The sequence below is a fragment of the Alexandromys fortis genome, unplaced genomic scaffold, assembly GCF_014885135.2.
Source record: "Alexandromys fortis isolate MF-2015 unplaced genomic scaffold, M_Fortis_MF-2015_v1.1 scaffold_89, whole genome shotgun sequence".
Classification (NCBI taxonomy): Eukaryota; Metazoa; Chordata; class Mammalia; order Rodentia; family Cricetidae; genus Alexandromys; species Alexandromys fortis.
Window position 1 is genome coordinate 6,742,226 of NW_026067973.1, and position 27,908 is coordinate 6,770,133.

Below are 27,908 nucleotides of genomic sequence, written 5' to 3' on the forward strand. Positions count from 1 at the left end.
TAGGCAAATGCTTTACCACTAGACTACATCCTTAGCCCTCAGTTCTGGGATTTGGCCTTTGATCTTGATTTGGTACTTAGGACTAATTAACAAACAAGTAAAATGCAAGTGTGAAAATATTAAAATAAATTATCTTCACTTTTATAGCCTAAAACCTATTGATTTGGGGCTAGCGAGCTGGCTCTGTGGTTAAGAGCACTTGCTCAGTCATGAGGATTATAGTTCAAATTTAGGTGAATCCAGCTCCAAATCATGACAGCAGTATGGTGGTGCTCTAATCACAGCACTTTGGAAACTGAGGCAGGAGGATCTCTTATGAGTTCAAGGCCAGTCTTGTCTCCAGAGCAAATTCCAGGAGGAGGGGGTGGGGTGGGGGGGCTACTTAAAGAGACCCCATCTCAATCAATCAATCAATCAATTGTTCTCTGATATCTGATCAGATCTGATCTTTGATTTCATGCCCTCTTCTGGTACACATAGCACACAGGTACATGCATGCACTCATACATAAATAAAACAGGTCTTTAAAATAGTCCAAACTGTTGGTTTAGTTACTGTTGAAGCCTGTGACCTTTAGCTGACATACTCAAAGGTGAGACTTAATAATCTTTTAAATGGTTTTATAAGTCTAAGTAATACTTGTAGATCCAGGTTTTAAAGCTAACAGTTACTACAAAACTTGAGGGAAGTACAGTTATCCATTTTCATCCTGTCCAGATCCCACTTCTTAGAGGGAAACTATATTCTTCCAGCTTTTTAAGTTTATTTCTTCTGATATTTGCCAAAATAATTGTGGGGGCTTGTTTTTTGTCAGCTTGACACAAGCAAGAGTCATTAGAAAAGGGTGGATCCTCAGTTGAGAAAATGCCTCCATAGAACTGGGATATAGGCAGCCTCTAGGACATTTTCTTAATTAGTGGTTGATGGAGAGGGCCCAGCCCATTGTAGGTTCTGCCATCCCTGCACTGGTGGTCCGGGGGGCTATACGAAAGCAGGCTGAGCAAACCATGGAGAGTAAGCCAGTAAGCAGCACTCCTCTGTGGCCTCTGCATCATCAGCCCCTGTCTCCAGGTTCCTGCCCTGTGTGAGTTCCTGCCTACATTGTTTTTGATGATGAATTGCTATATGGAAGTGTGAGTGTCCTTCTCTTGGTTTGTCCTGTCCAACTTCGATGGGGTAGTTTTTGTTTTATTATAATTTTTTTTATATTTTTAAGACAAATGAGTGAATGAATGAAAACCCACTAGGGTAAAGACTAACAACTGAACTGTCATTTAGACTTGCTGAGAGGGAAATCTATTTCCTCCAATAAACTGACACAGACTCTCAGCCACTCCAGGACACCTCATGTTCAGATGTACTTGACCAATAGAGAATCGGACTCCACAGGTTTCTTTGTTGTTGTTTTGTGTGTGTGTGTTACTAATAGTGCATGCATAACATTTCTGATTTATATGTTTATGTATTGTTTGTTTACTTTCTAGTATAAAAAATTTGGAAGTACCCTTACCCAAACACATTTGTATCAAAAACCAGAGGGAAGATGCTTACTTGGTGTATGTAAGGAAAATAAACGACTTACAGTTTTTCTGTTTAAGTTAAACTTTTTTGTTTGTTTGTTTGTTTGTTTTGTTTTTTGAAGCAGTATTTCTCGTGTAACAGCTCTGGCTGTCCTGGAACTCGCTCTTGTAGACCAAGCTGGCCTTGAACTCACAAAGATCCACCTGTCTCTGCCTCCCAATTGCTGGGATTAAAGGCCTGCACCACCACTGCCCGGCATTAAACAGTATTTTAAGAAAATACAGTAAAATTTTTATTTTAACTTAAAAATATGAGGTCATTTGTTGTTTTTCTTGCTCATTAGTTACAAATGTTAATTCTCAAATTTTGTGTCTGACAGTTTTGATGGGACTCTTCACCTGTGAGCCCGTGAGGGGCTCTGCTAGTACAGCCCTGACCACATCTGTTTCTGCTTTCAGACACACTACCTCATCTATGGGAAGGGATTTCAGACGTGGGAGTATTCCCCAGTGTACGCCATTCGCTCGTATGCTTACCTGTTGCTGCATGCCTGGCCAGCTGCATTTCATGCACGGATTCTGCAGACTAATAAGGTAAGGGCAGCTAGCCTGATCACAGTCACGTCGGTCAACAGGCGAGTCTGGGAGCAGTTTTGAAAAGAGAACAAAATCTATTGACGATTAAGAGGCTGATTTGTTTCTTTTTCTCTTCTTTTTGTTTTTCTTCTTGGACAAGGAGTCTTGGTGTGTTTCATAGACTAGTCTGGAACTTTTGGACTCCCACTTTCCCCCCCTCATTTCTCAAGTTCCTGTGTCTGTAGGCTTGGACTATCAAACTACGGGTGTGCGAGCCATGTGGAGGTTAGAAGGCAGTCTTTTGGATTTGGTTCTCTCCTTCTACTGTAGATGTCTTGGATCACACGCAGGTGTCAGACTTGTGCAACAAGCACCTTTCAACCTGCTGAGCCACCTTCTGGCCTCACCATCCAACACACACTAATCGAGCAGCCTTCATGTAGTATAGATTATGTTAAGTGATTGAACAGCTGAGTCTGCCTTCATGGAAATTACAGTTCCATGGGGGAAGAGAAACATTAAATAATTCAAAATGTAGATTTATGGAAGAAAAGTACAAGGCGCGATGGGGTAGCATATTAAGAGAGTCTAATTTAAGTAGGGTGCTCAAGAGTTAGTTGCAGCCTGACTTGGCTTAGGGTTAAAAATTTTGACAGTACATGTTTTGGTGTGGGTTTTTTTTTTGTTTGTTTGTTTACTCAGTTACTTGACTATCTAGGCTTATGCTTTTTGCCAAATTTGGGAGTATGTGTGTGTGTGTGTGTGTGTAAGTGTGTGTGTATAGGTGTGTGTGTGTAGGTGTGTGTGTGTGTCTGCAGATCTGAGGGGCCTGTGTAAGCACATGTGCCTGTGCACAAGCGCAGAGGCCAGAGGAGATACCAGCTGTCTTTCTCTATTGCTCTCCACTTTATCCCCTTGAGACAGGGCTTCTCACTAAACCTGAAACTCTCCATTTTGCCTAGGAGATGGCCAGTAAGGTCCTAGGAGCCACCTGTCTCTGTCTCCTGATGCTGAGCTTACAAAAGCACATGGCCATCCATGCCTGACTTTCACATGAGTTCACTTCTTCATGCTTGTGTAACATGCTCTCTCAGCTGTGGAGCCGTGTCCCACAGTGTGTGTGCCTGTGGAGTCCAGAGGTGTCAGAACCCTGGTAGTTGTAGCTGCAGGTGGCTCGGCTGCCTGACATGGACGGGAACGCCAGTTCTCTGGACTAGCAACACGTACTCCTAACTGCTGAGCCATCTCTCTAGCCCTGGAAGCAGTCTTTGTAACTGAAGGGCTAAGGATTATTTCTCATATAAATTAGTTTGATTTATGGAGAGTGGTGGGATGGATTAAATGAGACTGAGAAATAAGAAGAGGCCAGCTTTGTGTAAGATCTGATCCGTTAGAAGATACTGGTGGTGTTTTTGTTGCAAAGTTTTTGAGGAGAGTCGTGGTTACAGTTGCATTTCACAATGATCAGAGAGGCAGCGCACAGAGTGGCAGGACACTGTCTTCCTTCCCTGCCAAGTATCTCATTTCTGCCTTTTTAGGCTTTCTTGTGCTTCTGAATTTGTTAGAGGAAAAATAAGATGGAGGACTCAGTAGAGAACCAGCAGCTTGCAGTGCTACATTTTCATTTCTAGCTGAGCTCCATTATCACACAGAACTTGATGTTTCCAGACTTCATCCTCTTCTGTCGCTTACCTTACATACGTGGTGTGAACAGCTCGTGTTCCAGTTCACTCTGTTGTGTGGTAAGAGCATTCAGATTAAAAACAACTTGGCGGGAAGGGGTTATTTGGCTTATGCTTCAGATCACAGTCTTCATCAAAGGAAGTCAGAGCAGGAGCTCAAACAAGGATTTAAACATCAGCACGGAGGAATGCTGCTTGCTGGCATGCTCCCTGGCCTTTAACCCTTTGGCTTTTTTGTTTCCTTAGGCTAGGCTGGCCTTGAACTCGCAAAGATGCGACTACCTCTGCCTCCCCAGTGCTAGGATTCAAGTATGTGTCACCACACCTTTCTAACCTGCTTTTTATACAGCCCAGGTCTATTTGCTTTCCTAAACAGAGGAGGAGTGGATTGGGGGGGAAGGACTGGGAGGAGAAAAAGGAGGGGAAACTGTGGCTGAGATGTAAAATAAGTAAATTTATTTAAAAAATAAAATAAGAAAGAATGGGAGAAAAAAAATATGTGAGCCTCCTCAACTAGCTGCTGTTAGATTTCCTCCTTTTTCCTCTGGTCTGTAGACATGCATGTTCCTTCATGACATTGGATGTGGGTTCATTTTGTTTCAAGTGCCAGCTTCTTGGCTGAAATCCTTACCTGTGATATAGTCAAGTCAGTTCTTCCCTTAGGGTCCTAGGTCTTTCTAAATGAAGACCTCCTTCATCCCACAGTAATAGTTATCCCATTATCTTGTTAGCTTCTTTTTTACCTGTCACTTATGAGACTTCTGTCATTGTCCCCTCACCCCACCCCTTTTATCCTGGTGGAATGTAATTGAGTTTGTATTTTGATCTTTATGCTGAATATCTCCGTGAATTTCCAGGCTGATGCCAGTGGTTTGTCAGCCGAATCTCCTGGATTGTTTTTCACTTGGGTTTATGTCCTTGTCGATTTTATGTTGCTATAGTAAAGTACCCAAGGCTGGGTAGGCCATAAAGGGAACAGACAGCTGGGGGTAGCGGCACAGGCCTTTAATCCCAGCACTTGGGAGGCAGATGTGGGTGGATCTCAGTGAGTTTTGAAGCCAGCCTGATGTACATAGTGAGCGGATAATTGAAATAATATAGTGTTAGCATTCTGGCAAGGGTACCCTGGCTATATCATTTGAAGGAGAAGCAGAAAGAAAGTAGGTGTATATCTGAGGCAAAGGCGAGGCAGCATGCTCGCTCTGTGGCAGCCCGTTCTCAAGGGCGCTAATGCAGCCCCACGAGGACCTGCCCCTACTGAGAGAGTAGTAATCTGTTCAGTGAGCAGAAACCTCCTTGCTGTCTACCAGGACCTGCTTCTTATAAGTTCATTATCTTAATGTCACCGCCCTGGAGACCAAGCTGCTAGTAGTCAAATGCTTAGGGACAGACCATAACTATACGCTTTCTTTCTCTCGTTCTGCCCCTTGGGCCTCATTTCTGTTTCCTTTTGCACTGACTGGGACTTTCAGTTACAGTGCTGATAGGGGAGCCGATGGCATCCTTGTCCTGCTGCTGAACAGTATATGTCTGTGTGTGTGCACGAGAGCGCAGGTGTCTACAGGCCAGAAGAAAGTGCCAGATCTAGACTTGGAGTTATAGGTGGTTGTGAGTCACGTGAAATGGGTGCTGGGACTGAGCTCAGGTCTTCTGAAAGAATAGTATGTGATCTTAACCTCTGTGCCCTCTCTCCAGCTCATTTCTTTTTTAACTTTCAAATACTCCATAGTGTGAGGAGTCCTTATCATAGACACGTCTCAAATTGTCTGTCCCTGTGACATCTGTACAGTTGCTTATCGTGTGGTATAGGCTTTTCGTGTCTTATTAATGAATGAATCTGACTCTCATGGGCTCTTTCTAAAACTCATTTGGGGATTTGGTTGGTTGTAGTGATAAGCGTGGGCAGTGTTTCCATGCTGGCTACTTGCAGTTATTCTGCTGAGTATGGAAGCAGAGTTATGTTGTGAGGATTCTGTATGCTCTGTAGTCTAAAAGCTAATCAAGGGGCTGGAAAGGTGGCTCAGTGGCTTCAAAAGTGCTGGGTGCTCTTTCAGAGGACCTGCGTTCACTTCTCAGCACCCACATAGTAGTTGAAACCATCTGTAACTGCAGCTTCAGGGGTCTGATGCCCTCTTCTGATCTCCTTGGAAGTAGCTCATAGACATACGTGCAGGCAAAACACACATGTGCATAAAATAAAAATAAGTAAATCTTAAGAGCTAGTCATTACAACCCTTATTGCTGTTTTATTAAGCTTATGCCATTAATGGAGCCAGGCGGTGGTGGCGCACGCCTTTAATCCCAGCACTCGGGAGGCAGAGGCAGGTGGATCTCTGTGAGTTCGAGGCCAGCCTGGTCTACAAAGGGAGTTCCAGGACAGGCTCCAAAGCTACAGAGAAACCCTGTCTCAAAAAACAAACAAACAAACAAAAATATAGACTTGATTAATGCATAGTACAGATGTACAGATAGGAGTTAAACACCTTAATCCCAGTAGGCTGCCATGTCTCCTCTTACCATTGTATATCTTTCCAGTCTTTCATATGCATATAGTTTCTGTAACTGTAATGCTGATGTATTTTGTAAATAATCAGTATTTAAATTTTTATGGCTGTTGAACAAGTGCTTCTCAACCAGGTGAGGTGGCTCATATGTGCAGTCCAGCATCCAGAAGGCTGAGGCAAGAGGATAGCTGTAAGTTTTAGGTCATCCTGAGATTCATAGTGAGTTTCAGGATAGCCTGAGCTACAGTGTAAGACCCTTAAAAGGGGAGAGGAGGAGCTGGAGAGATGGCTCAGCCGTTAAGAGGACTGGATGCTCTTCCAGAGGTCTGAGTTCAATTCCCAGTAAATGCATGGTGTCTCCTCACAACTATCTGTCATGAGATCTGGTGCCCTCTTCTGGCCTGCAGCCAAACATGCAGGCAGAACACTGTATAATAATTAAATCAATCTTAGGGAGTAAAAATGGGGAGAGTAAGGGAGGAGAGGACTTGTTGAGTGAGCAACAAATGAGCAAGGTATCACAGGTTTCATCTTTGCAACCCCAGGTGTTTATACTCTCCGAAATAGATGTAGTAGCATGATCAGATGTATGCCTGCATCTTTGGATATTTGGTAGTTTTTACAATAGATGCCTTTATGAATGGAGGCTCCCACCCCTCCTACAGTAAAGAAGTGGGTGCAGTGAGTCTGGGGATATGAAAATTTGTGTGGTTCTCCTCAGAAGCATTGTACCAGTTTATAGTACAGTTTACTGACAAGTGAGGACATCGTCCTTACAAGCGACTAGGCTCCTGTTGCTGACTTCTGTTTTCTCACTCTGGCTTTCTTTCAGATTCTTGTCTTCTACTTTTTGAGATGTCTCCTGGCTTTTGTGAGCTGTATTTGTGAACTTTACTTTTATAAGTAAGTATCAAAGCTTTACATCCAAAAGCGCCAGGGGCCCTGCTGTAGCTCAGACAGCTGTCAGAGAGTACTCTCCTCTGGTCCTACAGCTTCAGCGACTTCTTGTCTGCAGAGGAATTGAGGAGCAGTGCCTCCAGCTGCCGTTCCCTTGGAATGTCCCTGATTTTAATTTGCAGTGCATGTCTCGCTCATCTTCATAGGATTTAGTGAAACCTTAGTTTTGGTTCTAAGTGAAGGATTGATTGATTCACTTCTTCCCTAGAGCTGAGCCGATGGGAGACTATTCCCAGTGTTGTAAGACTCTGCTCTCGTTTGCACTCAATACATGGCCTCACACCAAGTAGCTCTCAGTTGATTGAATATTAATGAATCCATTATGCATTTAAGTATTCTAGCAATAAAATAGCTGCCTTTAAAAAATGTAACACATAAAACCCATTAAATTTAATAGTGCCTTAACACATTAAAAGAAAGTACTCAGACTTAAGGATCATTATTAAAAGTTTTCCCATAGCTAGATGTGCCAGATTAAAATTGATTTTTGTCCTTGACTCTGACAAGATTAGAGGTAAAAATAAAACCAGTACTCCCTCTGGGGATTGTAGCTATAAGTTGGTTTTCATGTGGATTTGGGCCTGAATTCAAATCAACCATCTCATCTCCTAAGACCCATGATGGAGATTTATGGTGAATTGTCCTAGATTAGTAGAGGTCCCATGCATCACATAAAAAATTTCCCTAGAGAACTGGACTCTTAACCCAGATGTCAGGAAATCACCAGGACTATGTTAGGACTGTAGTCCTAATACACAAGAAAGGGTGATGAAGTCAGGCTGCAAAGAGGCTTTGCGGCAGAGTGCGTGCCTCATGTGCACAGGGTCTGGGTTTAGTTCCTGGGAGGGCGTGAGAAACAGAATAAAGAAGTCACACCAAAGTACCACACAGATCAGGGAAGTCACAAAAAGAGACAAGAGTTGAAGAGCTAGCAGAAATTGCAGTCATCAAAAAGTTAGCCTGAGCCGGGCGGTGGTGGCGCACGCCTTTAATCCCAGCACTTGGGAGGCAGAGGCAGGCGGATCTCTGTGAGTTCGAGACCAGCCTGGTCTACAAGAGCTAGTTCCAGGACAGGCTCCAAAAAAAACCACAGAGAAACCCTGTCTCGAAAAAACAAAAACAACAACAACAACAAAAAGTTGGCCTGTAAATCTTCATTTATTAGGAATTATTAAAATGAAAACAGTATTTTCTGTGTGTAGAGAAGTGAAAGAGAGAACTGAAAACATGAAGAGAAACAAGAACCTCCAGAAATGACCAGGCCGGTGTGAAAAATAGTAAGAACGTATAGAAACAAAAATGTAGTTATTTTATGTTGACTTTATATATATGCACATATAAACATATATGTGTGTAACATCATTCATATAATTTGATATTTAAGACTCAGTAGATAGTCTAGACAGATTAAGACTGCTAGTAAGCAAAGTAGTAAAATGAAAGATAAATTTGAAGAAATTGCTGGGAATAAAGTTAGATAAAAAAGGAATAGAGAGGAAGTTAATGTGTAAGGTTTCTAGCTCTGATACAGGGAACAAGAGGAGACATCATTCAAGGGAAGTGTAGCACACACTTTTTTCGAGCTAGTGGAAAAGGTTGATAATCCATAAATTTAGTAAATCATGCATCTTAATCCAGGAATATAAAAAGAATTTAGTGAAATTGTGTAAAACACCAGAGATAAAGAACCGATCTTAAAACTGGACGAGGAGTTCATGGAGTCCCTGTAAGGGCGCATTGAGCAGCGAGACCAGTGGCAGCGAGAGCAGGACCAGAGACTGAAGCCCTTCCTTCATAGTTCCGAGAGAGCAGGCTGTGGGCTGGGGGGTGGAGTGCTTGAATACTCTCAGGGCCCTGGGGTCATCCCCAGCAGAACAAAATAAAGAATGCCCAGGCAAATGCCAGCCATGCAAAAGTGAACTAACATTTAAGATCAAGAGCTAAGTACAGATTTCCAGTTAAAAAGAAAAGAAAGAAAAGCCAGCCGGGTGGTGGTGGCACACACCAGGAGAATCTTTGTGTGTTCAAGGTCAGCCTTGTCTACAAATCGAGTTTTAGGACATCCAGGGCTGTTACATATAGAAAGTCTGTGATAAAAAACAAAAATAAAAACCACACACACACAAAGAAAACCCACCTACAAATTAGAGAAATTTTTATTAATATGTCCTTACTGAAAGAACTCCTAAAAGATGTACTTTGGAAGAATCAAAACCCTTTCAGGAGAGAAACATAAAATAAACCCAAGTAAAGCCACGCTTACACATGGACAAATACTGATCAAGTCAATAGCAGTGCTGGTCTGAGGGTCCACGCCTTCAATCTAGCATCCAGGAAGCAGACGCAGGCATGAGTTCGAGGCCAGTCTGGCCTACAGAGCGAGTTCCAGGGCAGACAGAGCTGTCACATAGAGAAGTTCTGTATTGAAAAACAAACAAACAAAATGAAAAAAAATTTAATAGCAACACCTAAAAGACATTAATTTGTGGAATTGGAAAAAAACAAAATAATCCCAATTTTGTAGAAGGACAAAAACATTGACATGGGTAAATTACGTGGCTTTTTGTGTTATTTTCTAGTCTTTTTTTCCCCTGAGAATTAACATTTATTTATGTTTTTAAGATATTTAAAGTTTATTCTTTGACACTTTCATGCATGTATATAGTATTTCTCGAGCATATCCACTCTAATTCTGCCCTACCATTTCCTCTAGTATCTGCCTGTAATTAAATCCCCCTTTTATCTTCATGTCTTTTTTTTTTTTAAATAACCCCCTGAGCCAGGCAATGATGGCTCTCTCTAATCCCTGCACTCAGGAGGCAGAGGCAGGTGGATCTCTAAGTTCGAGGCCAAGGCCAGTTTGGTCTGCAAAGTCAGGCCTACTTTGTCTCAAAAAAACAAAACAAAACAAAACAAAAAACACAACAACAACAAAAACCTCCCATTGAGTTCAGTAAGTGCTGCACACTTGCATATGGCTGTGGAACAATCGTCTAGAACATGGACCACCTACCAGCTACATCCCCAAGAGAAATGACTCCCCCGCTAGTAGCCATCCATATGAATAGGTCCTCAGCTGTGGCTAGGGCCTCATGAACCCCTCCCTCGTTCATGCTAGAATGTTGTTCCAGTCACCACAGCTTGCTGTGCGTGGCATGGTCATGTCCAGAAGACAGGTTTCATAGCACCCCTCCCATCCTCTGGCTTTTACATCCTTTCCCTCCACTCTTCAGTAATATTCCTTAAGCTTGCTGCTGCTGCTGCTGCTGCTGGTGGTGGTTTTATATAGCTGTCCTTTTAGAGCCGAGCATCAGTAGTCGCTTACTCTCATCACCTGGGCTCTCCATTAACCCCGACACTGTAAATAGAGGCTTCTCTGCCCAAGGCTGACTACAGTACTAATCTGTGGTTATAAACAAATGTTTAGGAAGGTTTTTTGAATTAATATGTATAGGTATTTTGATTGCATGTATGCGTGTGCACTTTGTATGTGCCTGGTGCCCTGAGAGGCCAAAAGAGGGTGCCAGGTCCTTAGGAACTGGAGTGGCAGATGGTTGTAAGCCACCATGTGGGTGCTGGTAATTGAAAGCTGGTCTTGTGGAAGAGCAGCCAGTGCTCTTAACCATTGGATAATCTCTCCAGCCCAGAAGGCACTCGACAACACGTCCATTTAGCAAAACCAAACGAGTAGCTTACCCACAACAACCTCTGAGCTTCCCCAGCAGTGGGCTTTGAGCCAGGTTTACAGTATCAGGCATGAAGTCCTCCCGTGAAGGAGGACTCAGGTCCAGTCAGAAAGCAGCTGGTACCCTTAGCAGTTTTGTCACTGTTGCACCTGTGGGCACATCTTGCCTGGCAGGTTTGTATTGCAGCACATAGGGTCCACTGCTGGAGAAGGCCATTAATGACTTCTCCTTCAGTTGTCCAGAGAACCTTCTAGCACTATGAATGCTAGTCATCGGGAGACAGTTTCAGGTTAGTTCTAGTTTAGTTTTCTCTCTGTCCTGCAAACAAAGTATATGGTACCTTCAGTATATAGGATGTGAGCTAACTGTGATGGAAAAGTGATCTCTGGAAATAGCTTGGGTTGTTTTGGGAACCTCTGGGACCTCCTTGACCAGTAACTCATAGGGAACAGTCCTGTGCCTGGTGCTGATATTTTCCTTTAATAATCCATGTCATCTGGTAACAACGTTATCTACTCTGTTGAAACCTTATTTTTTATTTTAAATAAAGACATTTTGATTAGCTTGTAAACCAGTAGGCATCCATACATTCTCGTTCTGATTAATCTGCCTCTCTTCTTCATTCCTATGCCCAGTCACTGCTAAAACCTTTAACTCTTGTATTATCTCTCTGCTTTTGTTTTTATTTTTTGAAACACGATTTCTCTGTGTGGCCCTGGCTGTCCTAGAACTCACTCTGTAGAGCAGGCTGGCCTCGAACTCAGAGATCCACCTGCCTCTGCTTCCCAAGCGCTGGGAATAAAGGCATGTGCCATCCCACAAGGCATCCTTCTCTGCTTTTATATCATCTGTGTTGAGAACAGCCTTTGCTGGACAGCTCTGTGCTAGGCACTTGACTAAGCATTTTCCCGAAATTAACCCTAACAGAAACTTTATGTAGGCATGGTTGCTATCCTCCTCTTACAGATGTGGAAAATGGCAGATTATCAAATTAGCCACTGCTTGTCAGAATTTGAACCTGCCGGCTGTGGGACAATGGTCTGTACCCTGTCACTTGTATTTTAAATAAATGCTGATTGGCCAGTAGCCAGGCAGGAAGTATAAGCGGGGCAATGAGAATTCTGGGAAGAGAAAGATTCAGTCTGCAGTCGTGACTCAGCCGCAGAGGAAGCAATATGAGAATGCCTCAAGGATAAAGGTGCCAAGCTAACAGACAAGAATAATGGGCTAGTTTAATATGTAAGACTTAATTAATAAGAAGCTTGAGCTACTAGGCCAACTAGTTTATAATTAATGCAGATCTTTGTGTGTTTCTTTGGGACTGAACAACTGTGAGACCAGGCGGGACAGAAAACTCGGTCAACACCTGCCTGAATCTGAGGCCTGCTATTTCTTACTATATCATGCTATCTCCCTATTGATAGTAGATATAATTCTAAATATGCAGCATTTCTTAAAGAAGACACCTTCTGTGCCAAGAGTAAGAAGTCTGTTTCTTATGCACATGAAATTGCTAACAACTTTGAAACACGTTTCCTCTTAAGGAGCTCTTCTGTGTCAGGAGGAAGAGTTTGGGTTTCTCATGCATATGAAGTTGCTGACAGTCTAGACAGCTCTGTGTTTGGCTTCAGCTCCTCATTGTTACTTCTCAAACACACCTCCATTTCTTCTTTGCTTTGTGACATCTGTCTCTTAGTAGCCACAATATTAATGGTTTTTATCTTTTCTTTGAGGGCTGTGTGCAAGAAATTTGGGCTGCATGTGAGTCGAATGATGCTGGCCTTCTTGGTGCTCAGCACCGGCATGTTTTGTTCATCCTCCGGTAAGTAGGAGGGCAGGTGTGGGTCACAGGTTCACCTTCCTATGCAGTTGCCTTTGAGGAAAGCACTCGGCCAGCAAGGTTATGTAGACAAATGCTTGGCAGGGCACTTGTGTGACCTGCACAGATTCATGAGAAGTAGACCCGGCAGTTTCACTGGAGAGTTTCTGTTCCTTCTTCCTAATGGCCACTGGGGGAGGAGAGTATTTTTGAATGATGGCTCTTTTTTCTGCCTGTTATTTGAGATGTATTCTATAGAGGTTGTATCCCTTGGGCATTTATTTTATAGTTAGCTTCTGGACACTTAGAATAAAGGTTCTAAGTAGGACTTGTAGCTTTCCAGCTGTGTTGCCTTTGAACGCCTATATTCTGTGGACTGAGCTAAGGCAGCCTGCTCAAAAGATAGGTGGTTCCCAATTCTCCAGAAAAAATATCCTGCTAAATTATCTCAATTTTCGTTAATGCTTATATAATCAAGAATCTAGTAGGTACACTAAATACACAAAATAGCACCTTGCACAGAGTTCATGGTTAGCATTTTCTTCATTGACTATATGGAAATGAATGTTCTGCAGGGACCTCCGGGCTCCACCCTGGACCAGCTTGGAGAGCCACTGTAGTGAATGTGCCGTAAATGCTTCATCAGCATCAGCAGAGACCTCAGATTTCTCTGCTCTTTTGTACTCTGCACTGGCAGCCAGAGTTGACTTCAATATTATTTAACATCTGTCTGTGAAAGTTGCATCTCACATGTTCTATGTTTTAGTTACTTTGCTAATCCAGAAACAGATTTGTATGTGTGGGGCGGTCCCTTAGTTTTGCAGTGTAGTTGAGGCACTTAGGAATTCAGTCTTTACTGCCTAGCCTTTGAAGTGGGCCCTTGCTGAGTGTCCTAAATCTCACTGCATATTCATTGTAGTTCTTGTTAGAATCAGCTGATTTTTTTTGCTTCAGGCCTTATAAAGCACGAGAAGCCACATTTTTGTTTAGTTGTTAGGAATATTTTGCTGCTGTTGCAAGAGCCTTGAGTGTGTTCAGACTCTTGTACACCATGACAAAGTTATGGCAGATGTAATGGTTAAGGGCTATGCCAAAGCCAGAATGTAGCTCTGAGCCTTGAGGAGGCTTCCTAGAATCCCTGTAGAGAACAAGTGTGAACCAGGATATCTTAGCAGAAGAAACCAATACATCGTCCACAATGGGTCTGGGTCTTTTGAATCATATTCTCTGTGTGGCAACAAAGGTGGAGAGTCCTGGATTTGTTTAAGCTTTAAATGTAGGTACAGGCCAGGAGAGGAATGGATGGCTAGTATTGTGTAACTTGGGGCCTTGTGTACTTGGAAAAAAGGTCTGAGGAGATAAAAACCACAGTGCCTTTTGTGTTTTGAAAAGGGATGTCCTTTGACTACCTGTTTGTTTCCTTCACTTCCTCCCTTTCTGTGTGTATTTCTTTCTACCCAGGGTCTCACGGTCCAAGACAGGGTCTTATGTGGCCTCAAACTTGCTGCACAGCTGGGGATGCCCTTGAACTTCTGATTTTCTTGCTACTACCTCCTGAGGGCTGGGACTGTAGGCATGTGCCACGATGTCCAATTGTGGTCTAGAAATTGAACCCCAGGCTTTGTGCATTATAGGCAAGCACTCTGTCAGCTGAGCCATGTCTCCAACCTTAGTGCTTGTTTATAATAGTGTTTTCCAAAGTAGATTCATTTTGCAGTGCAGGTGAATTTTTAAAATCAATATCTAATCTCATTCTCTTGTTCCCTTTTCTCTTTGCTCTTGTAGCATTCCTTCCTAGCAGCTTCTGCATGTACACTACATTGATCGCCATGACCGGATGGTATATGGACAAGACACCCATTGCTGTGCTGGGAGTAGCAGCCGGGGCTATTGTAGGGTGGCCATTTAGTGCAGCCCTTGGGTAAGAAACTTAAGTTATTCCTCTCCTGTATACCCTGGGCATCTGGTCAATCCTGATGTTGTATCAGATGCAGATTTCCCAGCCAGCAACGAAAGCTAAAGGAATTGATTTGACTGGTGAAGACTTTGGGAACAAAAGCATATTACTGCTTCTTTTTGTGTTTTATTCCAATGAGAGTAATGACTGCTAAGCTCCTGCTGAATGCTGCCATTGCTAGCATTACCAAACCCTTCACAATTTTTATTTTTAAATTTTACAATTCTGCAAGAAGCTATAATAATTAGTAGTTTTGAGTGGGTTGGATTTTTGAGACAGGGTTTCTTTGTGTAGCCTTGGTTGTCTTGGAATTAGCTCTGTAGACCAGGCTGGACTTGAATTTACAGAGATCCACCTGCCTCTGCCTCGTGAGTGCTGGGATCAAAGGTGTGTGACACCACTTCCTGACAATAATTAGTATTTTTATAAGTGAGAACATAGGTAGTAAGATTTGAAATAATTTGCCATTAACATTATGCTTGCTTTTTAAAAAATGCTTTTACTAGCATATATTAATTATACATACCAGGTTTCACTGTGACATCGTCATACATGTATGGATTGTATTTCAGCCATTTTCCTCAGCCGTGTTACTGTCTCTTGTCCCACTCCCTCTCCTGCTGACCCCTTTCCTCTGTCCTCTAAAGCTTCCTGATGTTTCTCACACTGCTGCAGTCCGTGCTGTGCATTTTCCTTGTCACCCGGATTGCAATGCTCTCTTTTCTCCTTCTCTTTTCTTGAAAAAAAAAATGTGCATGGGGTGTGTGCCTGTCTATGTTCCTGCAGGCTAGAAAAGGGCAGCCCATGCTGTTAATCACTAAGCAATTTCCCCTGCATCCCTTCTCCTTTCTTGCGCCAGCTCCTTCCCCAAGTTTAAGTGTGTTTCCACTTCCTTCCGTACTCTTTGTTTCTACTACTTCTTTCTCCGTTTGTCTACCTTAACTTCTCGACTATACTAGAGGAATGGCTCATTGGTTAAGAGCGCATTCTGCTCTTGGAGAAAACTGGAATTTGGTTCCCAGCATCCATACTGGGTGGTTCACAACTGCCTGTAACTGCAGTTCCAGGGAATCTGGTACCCTCTTCTGGACTTTGCAGGCACCAGCACTCACATATTATATACATAATTTAAAAATACATCTTAATAGTTGTTATTAACATTTTAAATATAATATTCCATATTTTTAAAAAGTACCTATAGGATATAGCTCAGTAGTAAAATGTTTGCCTGGAATGTATAGGACCTCACCACAGCAACAAGCAACCAGAGAGCAGATTTAATGAGGTAAAAGGGTTTTTGGAGACTGGGGAGATGACTTAGTAAAGTGCTTGCCGTGCAGAGCACCCACTTAAAAGGCAGGTATGGTGCTTCTGAAATCCCAGGGCTAGGATGGAGACTGAGGAGTTTCTGGAGCTCACTGGCCAGCTGGCCTCGCTGAATTGATAAGCTCCAGGGTCAGTGGTGGACCCTCTCTCTCAAAAATGCAGTGGAGAGCCACTGAGGGAGAGTTGGCTCAGCAGTCAAGTCACTTGCTGTACAAATCTGAGTTTGATCCCTGGAGTCCACATAAGTGTGAAGGGGACAAAACTGATTCCTCAGGGTTATTTTCTGACCTCCACATACACCATGGCATGTGTACCTGCAGACCTACACACATGAGAAATTATTTATTTACAAGTTAGAAATATATAATAAAGTCCTAGTTAATTTCAGAAGGGAGAGGTCAGTATTTGTCAGGTCGGTGTAGGATAATGATGTCCATGAATGTATACTGAATATGTCTTACATGTTCAATACGTATAGATCAGTGTCACGATGGTCCAGCAGCATCTGTCTGTTTCTTGTCCATCTGTGGCATACCTCTCCTGATGAGTCCTCAGAAAGACCAGCTTATTTTTGAGAAGACGTCTTGTCACATACCAGCTTCCTTTCTTCTCTGCCCCTGGGAAAGCCGTTTGGTTCTCTGCTCAGCATAGACCTGTGTGACTCTGTCCCAAGTGTTTGGTGCTTTACCAACATCTTCCTGTGTTTCTGTTGAATAGTTTACCCATCGCCTTTGACTCGCTGGCCCTGAAACACAGGTGGAAGAGTTTCCTTCACTGGTCGCTGGTGGCGCTAGTTCTCTTCCTGGTGAGTCCTGTTTTCTGCGTTTGCTCTCATGTTTGAAGTAGCTTCTGATGTGGCAAAGGAAACATCAGGAGCTCATTTTACTTTTCATTCTGAAGTTTTTCCATCAGCATTTTGAAAAGTACCAATGCTGTTTTTTCATTCACTTTAGGTGCCTGTGGTGGTCATTGACAGCTACTATTATGGGAAGTTGGTGGTTGCTCCTCTCAACATTGTCCTGTATAATGTGTTCACTTCTCATGGACCTGATCTTTATGGTAAGCCTTCAGAAAATTTGAGGAAAAAGTAGAAAACACAGAGCTTTTGACTGCAGTGTAATGAAAACATAGCCCATGTCTCCTGACAGGTGCGGTAGTCAGCGCTGACCCTCCCTCGATGCTGCTGAACGTTATCCCCAGATCTAGACTCAGGGAGCTTGAAGGAGTGTTGGCTATGCGTGGTGTCACTGTGTAGCCAAAACTAGTCTTAAACTTGTAGCAGTCCTTCTGACTCCGCCTCCCAAGTGACACAATTGTAGGGTTGACCATCCATGCCTGGTCATGGCTTTGACGCTTTTTAAATTTTTTAATCTAACTACTTTTGAGATGGTTGTGGTGGTACATGCCTGTAATTTCAGTACTGGGGAGGCAGAGGCAGGAGTAGCAGTTCACAGCTAGCTACATAGCAAGTTTGAGGCTAGCTTGGGCTACATAAGACCCCTATCTTAAAAAACAGCAGCTGGGTGTGGTGGCACACACCTTCAATCCCAGCACTCAGGAGGCAGAGGCTGGGGGATCTCTGTGAGTTAGAGGTCAACCTGGTCTGCAAAGTGAGTTCCAGAACAGCAGGGCTGTGTTTTTTATACAAAGAAACCGCATCTCAAAAAACAAAAAAACAAAGACCAAATACAAATCAACAACAACAACCAAATTTCTATTATCATAAAATGAATATAATAACAAAAAGAAAACAAACAAATAGCTCCGTCATCTCCATGTAGTAGTATTAACTTTTAGGAGTATATTCCTACATACGTTTTCTATACATATACATTTGATGTTAGTTTTTTTTGGGGGGGAGAGAAAGTTTGGAAAATCTGCAAAGTGAGCAGAGGAGACTCGCGTCAGCAGGAGAGAATGAGCAGACTGGCCTGTTTAAGATTGAGAGAAAGTGATTGCCTGTTGTGCCTCTGTGATGTAGTCTCCAGGTGTACCCGAGAACCTCTGTCTCTTACCCACCCCTCCCAAGTCTAGTTTTATTTGACTCCTGAATGCATTTGGGCTGGCTAGTTACCGAAAGTTGTTAGAGGCTTTTCTAGAGCAACCAAGCCACTAAATACTTCATGAGCAAATTTCCCCCTTGGAATCAGTGTGGTTTCTTTATCAATCTTCTAGGTGTCTCCAGAGCATTCTCTGCATTTGACTGCCTTGGGTTGGTTGGGAGTCAGGTTGATATTACATCTGTGTCTCAGGTCAGCTCCTATGATTAGTGTTTGTTGGGCGGCCTGGCCAGTTAAACCAGTAGCTTGCTCTGGCAGCCTCTAGATGTCTCCCTTCAGCTAGGGAAAGTTCACATGTTTTAAATTGCCCCTTAGTTTGGTTTATTTATACGATTTTATTTGACTACACCCAGACTGTGTGGTGAAAATTGATTTACATGTCCCCAATTAGAAATTTATCCATTCTTTATTGGTGAATGGGTTAATTTGAAAAACTGGCTTCTCACTTTCATAAGTGGGTCATTATATGCTGGGTAGTCTGACTGCTTATTAAACTCTAAAGAAAATATGAAAGTGATGCATTTTTGTAGCCCTTTAGAGGCTCTGGAGATGATTGGGCTAGTGGGGAAGTGGAGAAGAAAGGCCTGATGTTCCCGTTTAGTAGTGGGTTGGTCAAGGAGGCTGCGGTAGATTTGGGACTACAGTAGACCTGTGTCCAGTCTCTTCTTGGACTCTGGTGTCTGCAGTTCATTTCACACAATGTTTGTTGAGAAGAGTCCTAGGGTTTTGTGCCACTTCGTAAATCCGCTTTGAATTCACTCAATATAGTTTTGCTATCATGGAAGTAGAATACTGGTTACTCTGTCAGTAGTAGGGATTATCTCACCAGCCGTGAAAGTGATTGTGTATTGCTGTAGGTAGCTGGCCTTAACAATTCCTTGATAGAAGTATTCCAAGAACACAAATTCTACTCTGCTCAGAATTTGAACTTGACATTATTTTTTGTTCTGTTTTTCAAGACAGTATTTTTCTGTATAGTTCTAGCTGTGCTGGAACTCGTAGCCCAGACTGACCTTGAACTTGTGATCCTCCTGCCTCCACCTCTTTCAGCAAATCTTGCCACTACAATTGGTGATAATTGTTTTAAGTCTGATTTCAGTTTTTGGTTTTCAGAGTTTGTTTGTTTATTTGTTTTCTTGGAGCTAAGGACTGAGCTGATTACTGTTCTTTAAGAGTGTTAGCTTCTCCTTGTTTAGATGCCTCCCAAGGAGAGAATACTATCATAGCTTTGAGTTGGAACTCCTTATACATTGTAGGTTCACAGTAAAACATCAAGAAGAAATAGAAGATTGATTTCTGTAGAATCAGTCAGGATCCTCGTTGCTGTCAGGTCTTAGAACTGTTTTGGTTGGTCCTGATAGAGTGCTGACTTGGGATTTTTCTTGATACCAAATAAGAATAATACATGTAAATTATTTTAAGATGCTTGTTGGCTGTCAGTTGGCTCAGTCTCAGGGACCAGCATTGTGGATGCTTTGATGTTGTGAAGTCATTAACTGAAACCCAGAGAAGATATTTTTATATCTTAAAAGTATAACCATCCAGAAATTTTCTACAACTCAAAGAATAAATGGGAAGAAATGAAAGATTAGAGATGTCTCAGATGAATGACTCAGGACAGGACTTCTGCCCCTAACAGTTTAGTTGTCTTTGAATAGGAATGAGCTTTCCCCAGAGGTGGCACATGATTGAATGAGGGCCCTTCCTTCGCGGACCACTTCCCTCTTACTCCTCTAAGTGTCTCTAGCATTATGACTTTGGTTTCTAACCTTATTTTGCTGTGAAGCTACAAAAGAGTCCGGTTTTTCTACCTCTGCCTCCTGATTATCCTTTTAAGCAATGCTGATTTCAGGAAATTGCTATGGTGCAAGGCGGATGTCACAAGGCACACTGATTAAAACCTGCACGTGTCATTCACTGCCTGATTGAAGTAATCCCACAGAGGAAAAAGAGATGAGAAAACGGCTAAATGTTGAGGGAGGGGAGCTTTCTTATCTTTCAGGTTTAAGGACCTTGAGTTATGAAATAAAACCATCGTGAGACTTGCATTTCAGCTGTTTTGCTTCCTTCCGAATCCTTTGAGTTCTGAGCAGGACCTGGGTCTCTGGTCATAATGGGGACAGGAGCTGAGGAGGCTGGAGAGGTGGCTCAGTGGTTAAGGTGTCTGCTGTCCTTGTAGAGGACCCAAGTTTGGTTCCTGGTACTGTGTCAGGCAGCTTACAACCACCTGTAGCCATAGCTCTGCAGCTGTGGTTCTCCACCTTCCTAATGCTGCGACCCTTTAATACAGCTCCTCGTGTCGTGGTGACCCCTAACCGTTATTTTCATTGAAATATGTCATTCTTTCATAACTGTAATTTTGCTACTGCTATGAATTGTAATGTAAATATCTGATATGCAGGATATTTGGTGTCTAACCCCTGTGAAAAGGTCGTTCAATCTCTAGGTTGAAAACCATTGCTCTAGAGGATCTGATGCCCTCTTTTGGCCTTTGCGGGCACCCACCCTCACATACACATTAAAAAAAAACACAAAAAAGCCACGCTGTTTTTTAAATTAAATATGTACATATATATACATATATACACATACACACATGTGTATGTATGTGTATGTATGTATGTGTGTTTCTGGTTCTACTGAGGACTGAGCCCAGGGCTTCATGCATGCTAGTTAGGTACCCTACTACTCAGCTATATCACTAACCCTAACCCTGAGTTATTGCTTTTTATGAAACACATGGAACCCTATATGTGTGACTGTAAAATAGGAGTTGAACTTTTCAAGGGGATACATAGCTATAAGCAAGTTTATCTGTTACTTAGTCTTCAGAGTATTGAAACTACAGTTAAATTCAAATGATGTCTTAAGATGTTTTAGTTTCATGTGCTCTGTGCTCTTTAGCTACTAGTTAAAGCGTTTCTCTCATTTGGGTTTGTTGGTGCTGCCTTAACAGAATATTAAGACTGGGCAATTTGTGAAGCACAGAAATGTGTTTCTGCTGGAGGTTAGGAGTCCAGTATAAAAGCTCTTGCAGGTTGAGTGCTTAGTGAGAGCTGGGCCTATGCTTCTGCAGTGGCACCAAGTTACTAAACTCTAGAGGAAAGGAATTCTGTATCTTCTGTGGTAGAGGAGAAGATGGCTAAATTCCTACTGATAGGAATAAAGTGAAATAATCGGGAACTCACCAAGGCCAGCTGGCCTGGGTCTGAAAAAGCCTGGGTTAAAACCGGTCTCGCTGAACATAGTGGACAATGAGGACTACTGAGACCTCAAGAACAATGGCAATGGGTTTTTGATCCTACTGCACATATTGGTTTTGTGGGAGCCTAGGCAGTTTGAATGCTCACCTTACTAGACCTGGATGGAGGTGGGTGGTCCTAGGACTTCCCACAGGGCAGGGAACCCTGATTGCTCTTTGGGCTGACGAGGGAGGGGGACTTGATTGGGGGAGGGGGAGGGAAAGGGGAGGCGGTGGTGGGGATGAGACAGAAATCTTTAATAAATAAAAAAATAATCCAGTAATTCTCATCCAGAGCTTCTCAACCCGTCTGCGTTTCCTGTGTTCCGCTCTTGCGCCTCCTGTATATGCCTGAGCACTGAAGAACGCCTAGGCTTGTGGATTTTCATTTAGTTGAGTGTTGAATTGCCAGTGCTTCTAGAGCAGGAGGCAGTAAGGGCCAAATACTGTGGCAGGCGTTGAAGGCATCACTAATGACGTCCTATCTCTTTCTCCCTCAGGTACAGAACCATGGTATTTCTACTTAATCAATGGATTTCTGAATTTCAACATTGCTTTTGCATTGGCTCTTCTGGTCTTGCCACTGACTTTCCTTATGGAGTACCTGCTGCAGAGGTTCCATGGTGAGTGGTTGGAGGAGGAGAAAGCAGGTGACAGGTTAAACACCAAGTGGAAAATGGCTTCTTTTAGTCTCCACTTTCTCTGTGAAAATGGTCGAATAACTGAGATTTTAGTTTGCATTTGTAGATTATTTGGTTAATTGTTCGAATTGAACAAGATGAAGCTTTGTGCCATCTTAAGGCAGCAGTTCTCAACTTGTGAGTCATAGCTCTTGGGGTTGCATAATCTATATTTACATTATGATTCATAACAGTAGCAAATTTACAGTTATGAAATAGCAATGAAATACCTTTATGTTTGGGGGTCACCACAACATGAGGAGCTGTATTAAAGGGTCAGCATTAGTAAGGTTAAGAATCACTGCCTTAAGGGAAGGAGGTCAGTGTGATTTTACCATGACCAGGGAAGCAGAGACATTTGGGGAAAGTACAGGAGATCAGCCTGTTTGAACCATTCCCCTTGTAGAGGCAAGCGTCTTGGATGATTGTTTACCATGATCTGTGCTGCAGGCAAACATTCTGAAGCTGGAACTGAAGCAGCTTGCCAGGGGCCAATGCTCCCGGCTTCCTGTGCTGTGTGGCACTCACCTTACTCTGACTGTGTGTCATACAGCCGCTGCTTTCTCGAGCGGTGGACCTGGGTTTCTGGTATCTGCACTATGGAAGACAAATTTGAGCAGAAATTCATGAGAGCTTTGGGAAGGTTTAGCTCGAGACATCTTAGTTGGTTTTTCGTGCCAGATGAATGATCTTCCCTTCTCACCTGCTCAACTTTTCTTGTTAATGGTTTATATAGCATGTGCTGTCTGGACAGTGAGGGGATCTTCACTCATTTAGAAAGATTTGGAAAATGATTGGAGGGGGCAGGGAGAATATATTATGGAGGCCAGAGGACAACCTTTGGGAGGCAGTTCTTGCTCTCTGTTGTGGAATCTTGGGATTGAACTCAGGTTGTCAAGTTTATATGGCAGGGTAAATCGCATTACCCACTGAGCCATCTCACTGGCCCAAGGTCAGGAGTGTTTACCTCCAGAGAGTTCTATAGTTGCACCAATGGTTACTAAACCAGACAGCTGGGAGGGCTCTTGACTGTCACGCTGTGGACATAATGAACACCAGGGGGTGCTGTCTGCCCACCTCTTGCCCGCATTTTGTAGATGCCTCCCTCATTATCAGTAATGCCAACCTAGCATGGATGCCTTTTTTCAAGGCTCTTGTAATGTCAGGAATTCTCCAGCATGTGCTTGGGGCACAGTGTTCTCTATGCTCCTTTTATTATTTTGAGAGTCTTTTAAGTACATGTTGGTTTCAGTTTTGTGATTCAGAGTAGATGTGGATTGTAAAGACAGAAAACTTCCTTTTAGAGTATTTTGTGTTTGCTTTGAAGCATTGTCATTGGTCTTGGTGACACTCCTGTAATCCTAGCACTCCAGAGAATGAGGCATTTGGGTCAAGTTTGGACAACAGAACAAAACAAGGCAGACTGGGTTGGGGCTTGATGAATAGGGTTCAAGAATTTAACTGATTTTTTTCTTTCTTTCATCCATGCTGTTTTAACAAACCCACTGGTGTGTGGATAAAAGGATTACTCAAAGTGGATTTGGTTAATTTGGGGAATCTTTGGTCTTAGTGGCAGAACCCATACAGAGAATATGCTTTTTATCTTTCACCACCTAGAGTTTATTAAGCTGTGTTATCCATTAACTGTACTTCCCCTGTGTTTTAACTGTTGTTCCTCCCTCTAAGCTTTGGGTCTCTTGGAAAAACCCAGGAGTATGTTCCTTATGTTAGAATGAGGGTAAATTCCTAAGTTGAAACATTTTAATGGGATGTCGTCCTAGTATCAAATTTAAATTAAAAAAAAAGACTTTGAAACAAAATACACTGTTTGGTTCTCACATGATGACAGGAGGATGTTATTTTGTCTTGCAGTTCAGAATTTAGGACATCCATATTGGCTTACTTTGGCACCAATGTATATTTGGTTTCTAATTTTCTTCATCCAACCTCACAAAGAGGAACGATTTCTTTTCCCAGTATATCCACTTATATGTCTTTGTGGCGCTGTTGCTCTTTCTGCACTTCAGGTGAGTTTCTCGGAAACATTTGTCTGCCTCTTCTTGATTCATTTCTGACACGATTGCTTGGGAAACTTTGAGGGCAGGTGGATGTCTGTGAGTTGCAGGCCAGCCGGTCTCCATAGTGTGCTCCAGGCTAGCCAGAACTGCTCAGTGCGACCCTATCTCAGCAGCAGCAACAACAAAGACCCTTATGGATAAATTACAGAGTGCACCTCTATCCATAACATGAAACCTGCTGCGGAACATATCCTGAAAGCTCTGTGTATTGATAAGGATATATTTCACTCTATTTGCTATTGATTGTGTTTATAATGTTCATTTGTCTCCTGTCGACAGGATCCATTTACTAATACATTTTAGCTTATCATATAGGACATCACAAATGGTGGCACATGGACAGACTAAACAGAATGTGTGTTCTACAATTATTAGATCAGAATCAGACATGATCAGGATTTGGGCATTATATCAGACAATTTGCAATATGGGGCAGTTTGTACTCTTGATTTAAAGCTTGTTCAGATCAGTTCTCTGGTAGAGTTAATTTTACATTTGTTTGATTATCTCTGTGTTTATGACTTTATGACCTCAACAGTTTGGGACCCTCTCATGATCTTGCTACCATTTGCAGTTGTCAGGGAAAGAAAAAAATAAGGTGATAGTTTTTGTTTTTAACAGATTTATTAAGTGAGAACTCATAAACTATGAGTTCAGCTTTTTCAAGTGTATAACTTAGTGGCTTTGGCATATTTGCAGGTGTCTGCAGCCACCAGTTTAAGACATTTTCATCACCTCAAAAGCTCCATGCCCATTACCTCGCACCCCCACCCCTTTGTCATGGTATACCCACAGTACAATGTCACTGTCTCCTTTGTATATCAATTTTTCTATTCTGTGCATCCCATGTGAGTGAAATCTTAAAATATGTGTTCTTTTATGAAAGATCTCTTTAACATGGCATAATGTTTTAAGGTTTGACTATGTTAGGGTGATATTATATTTAGTAAGTACATATAATATATATTATGTGGTTTTTATAATATATTACATATACTTGTTTGAGATAGGGAGTCTCACTGTGTAGCCTTGGTATGTAGACCAGATTAGCTTTGAATTCACAGAGATCCATCTGCCTCTACCTCTGTAGTTCTGTGATTGATGGTGTGTGCTACCATGTCCATCAGGGTGATAGTTTTAAAAGATAACTTTATTTATAAAGTATAACTTTATGTGAGATAGTTTAGAGATTGCTGAAAGCATTTCCTCTTCCACCAAGACACCTATAACTTGCATATCATCTTAACTTTTGTCATAATGTTGTCAGTGCTGTCATATCTAAAATACTGATTTATTCAGATATTTTAAGATAAGTTATTAGTGTTGGGGCTTACGTCTGTAGTCCTATACTTGAGGGACAGAAGCAAGAAGGTAGCAAGCTACTGAGGAATGCAGAGTAACAGCCTGTCTTGAGAAGCAAAAAAGAAAAACAACATTAGAACCTCACGCACCAGCAAAAATATACATTTTATTTTCTTTTGACACTAGAGTTTATTCTTGTAAAGTTGGCTGGCTAAGCAAACCTGCAGACAGAGCTAGAAGAGTTGACTTTGGTCTTTGAATTTGGAATGGGTACCACACCAAGTGTTTGCACATGCTCAGATCTTTCCTCACACCCCTTGTTATGCTTCTATATCCTAGTGTTTCTGTGATGGTGTGTGTCTATGTATATTGTGTCTGTGATGGCGTGTGGCTGCGCATGTTGTGTCTGTGATGGTGTGTGTCTATGTATATTGTGTCTGTGATGGTGTGTGGCTGTGTATGTTGTGTCTGTGATGGTGTGTGGCTGTGTATGTTGTGTCTGTGATGGTGTGTGGCTGTGCATGTGTGTCTGTGATGGTGTGTGTCTGTGTATGTTGTGTCTGTGATGGCGTGTGGCTGTGTATGTTGTGTCTGTGATGGTGTGTGGCTGTGCATGTGTGTCTGTGATGGTGTGTGGCTGCGCATGTTGTGGCATGTGTGTCTGTGATGGTGTGTGGCTGCGCATGTTGTGTCTGTGATGGTGTGTGGCTGTTCATGGTGTGTCTGTGGTGGTGTGTGGCTGCGCATGTTGTGTCTGTGATGGCGTGTGGCTGTGTATGTTGTGTCTGTGATGTGTGTGGCTGTGTATATTGTGTCTGTGATGGTGTGCTGCTGTGTATATTGTGTCTGATGGTGTGTGGCTATGTATATTGTTTCTGTGATGCTATGTATCTTGTTTATCAATACAGTTGCCTTTTCTTCTAGAAATGTTACCACTTTATGTTTCAACGATATCGCCTGGAACATTACACTGTGACGTCCAGCTGGCTTGCATTAGGAACAGTCTTCCTGTTTGGGCTCTTGTCATTCTCTCGCTCTGTGGCTCTGTTCAGAGGTAGACATACTGGGAGTGTCTTAACCCGTACTCACAAAGAACTTCACCTTAGTGTTTACTTGTAGCGTGTGGTTAGCTTATGCTGGGTGGGGTGTGGCTCTGGACTGAAAGGAGATTGCTAGATCACCATGTCACTACACATTTCCCCTCCAATAGCATTGATTTCTGACCCTCGTTTTCAATTTAAAAATTTTTTTATGTGTATAGGTGTTTTGTCTGAATGCATAGGTACTACATGGGTATCTAGTGCTTGTGGAGACCTGAAGAGGGCATTGAATTCCCCAGAACTGAAATTACAGACAATTGTGAGCTGCTGTGTGGGTGCTGGAAAATGAAGGAGGGACCTCTGAAAGAGCAGCTAGTGCTTTTAACTGCTGAACCATCTCAGCCTTTTCCATTTTTAATGTTTGCTGCTAATGTAATGAAACCTAAATATGTTATACAAATTGGAACTAAGTTCTCCTGGTTAAATATTTCCTAATAATTATTATTGGGGTCATAATAGTATAATATACCCAAGGAATAGAAAATCTAGAGGGTAAAACAGTATACAAAGAACAAGAAAGCAGGTTACATTTGGCAAATAAAGCCTCCCCTGTGGTGGTTGTCCCACCAAGAGAGACATCTGTGCTGGTAGAGCTGGCTTCCCACTGAGCTGCTGTGGGTTTTCACACTCTTAGAAATTTCATGTGGATTATAGTGGGATATTAAAATGAATTATAACTAAAAGCTAGAACCTCATCTTATGCTTTCATGAACTCTTTTCCCTTTTAGGATATCATGGGCCCCTTGATCTGTATCCAGAATTTTACCGAATTGCCACAGACCCAGCCATCCACACTGTCCCAGAAGGCAGGCCTGTGAATGTTTGTGTGGGAAAAGAATGGTATCGATTTCCCAGTAGCTTCCTTCTGCCTGATAAGTAAGTTGTCCTTTAATTTATAATATTTCTGTATGTGTAGAGGGTATATGTGGGGTTGTGTATGTGCATGTGTGTGTTCAGAAATGTCAGGGGTGGGCAGAGTGTCCTCTTCTCTCACTCTCTGCCTGTTCTTTGAGGCAGAGTCTCTTGCTGTACCTGGAGCTTGCTGCCTCCCCCCCACCCCAACTAAGCTGGATTGCAGTCAGCAAGCCCCAATGGGGTAACAGCAAATGCTCTTAACTTCTGAGCCATCTCTTTATCCCCATTTCCCAGAAATTTACATCAGAAAGTAGCAGTTCTATGGCAAGATTGTGTTAGAGTTTGTTTGTTTTGGAAGGCTTAATTTTTTTCTTTGGAAGTGTATGTATATGTGTGTATATTTGGGACACATGCACCCATGTGTAAATGTGTGAGGAGGTCAGAGGTCAGCTTTGGGTCTGCCCTGGTTTTTGTGACAGGGTCTCTCATGACCCAGGACTTACCAGTTAGGCTAGGCTGGCTGATTGGGTAACTAGCAAGTCCCTGGGATCGTCCTGTTTCTGCC

At 42.5% G+C, this 27,908-nt stretch overlaps 1 protein-coding gene across 3 annotated transcripts in view; it reads left to right on the forward strand.

The window, feature by feature from the left end:
* The window catches only part of Alg9 (ALG9 alpha-1,2-mannosyltransferase), a 60,065-nt gene that overhangs the window by 1,554 nt on the left and 30,603 nt on the right, over positions 1-27,908 (forward strand). For all 3 annotated transcript variants that reach the window (XR_007594291.1, XM_050156215.1, XM_050156214.1), the window contains exons 3-12: positions 1,980-2,114; positions 7,115-7,185; positions 12,659-12,747; positions 14,530-14,665; positions 16,745-16,832; positions 16,981-17,086; positions 21,829-21,951; positions 23,881-24,035; positions 26,313-26,442; positions 27,217-27,364. Coding sequence is in view for 2 of the 3 variants with exons in the window: in XM_050156214.1 (XP_050012171.1) it covers positions 1,980-2,114; positions 7,115-7,185; positions 12,659-12,747; positions 14,530-14,665; positions 16,745-16,832; positions 16,981-17,086; positions 21,829-21,951; positions 23,881-24,035; positions 26,313-26,442; positions 27,217-27,364 (1,181 nt within the window). In the remaining variant the exon portion in view is untranslated. The remainder of the gene's footprint in view (positions 1-1,979; positions 2,115-7,114; positions 7,186-12,658; positions 12,748-14,529; positions 14,666-16,744; positions 16,833-16,980; positions 17,087-21,828; positions 21,952-23,880; positions 24,036-26,312; positions 26,443-27,216; positions 27,365-27,908) is intronic.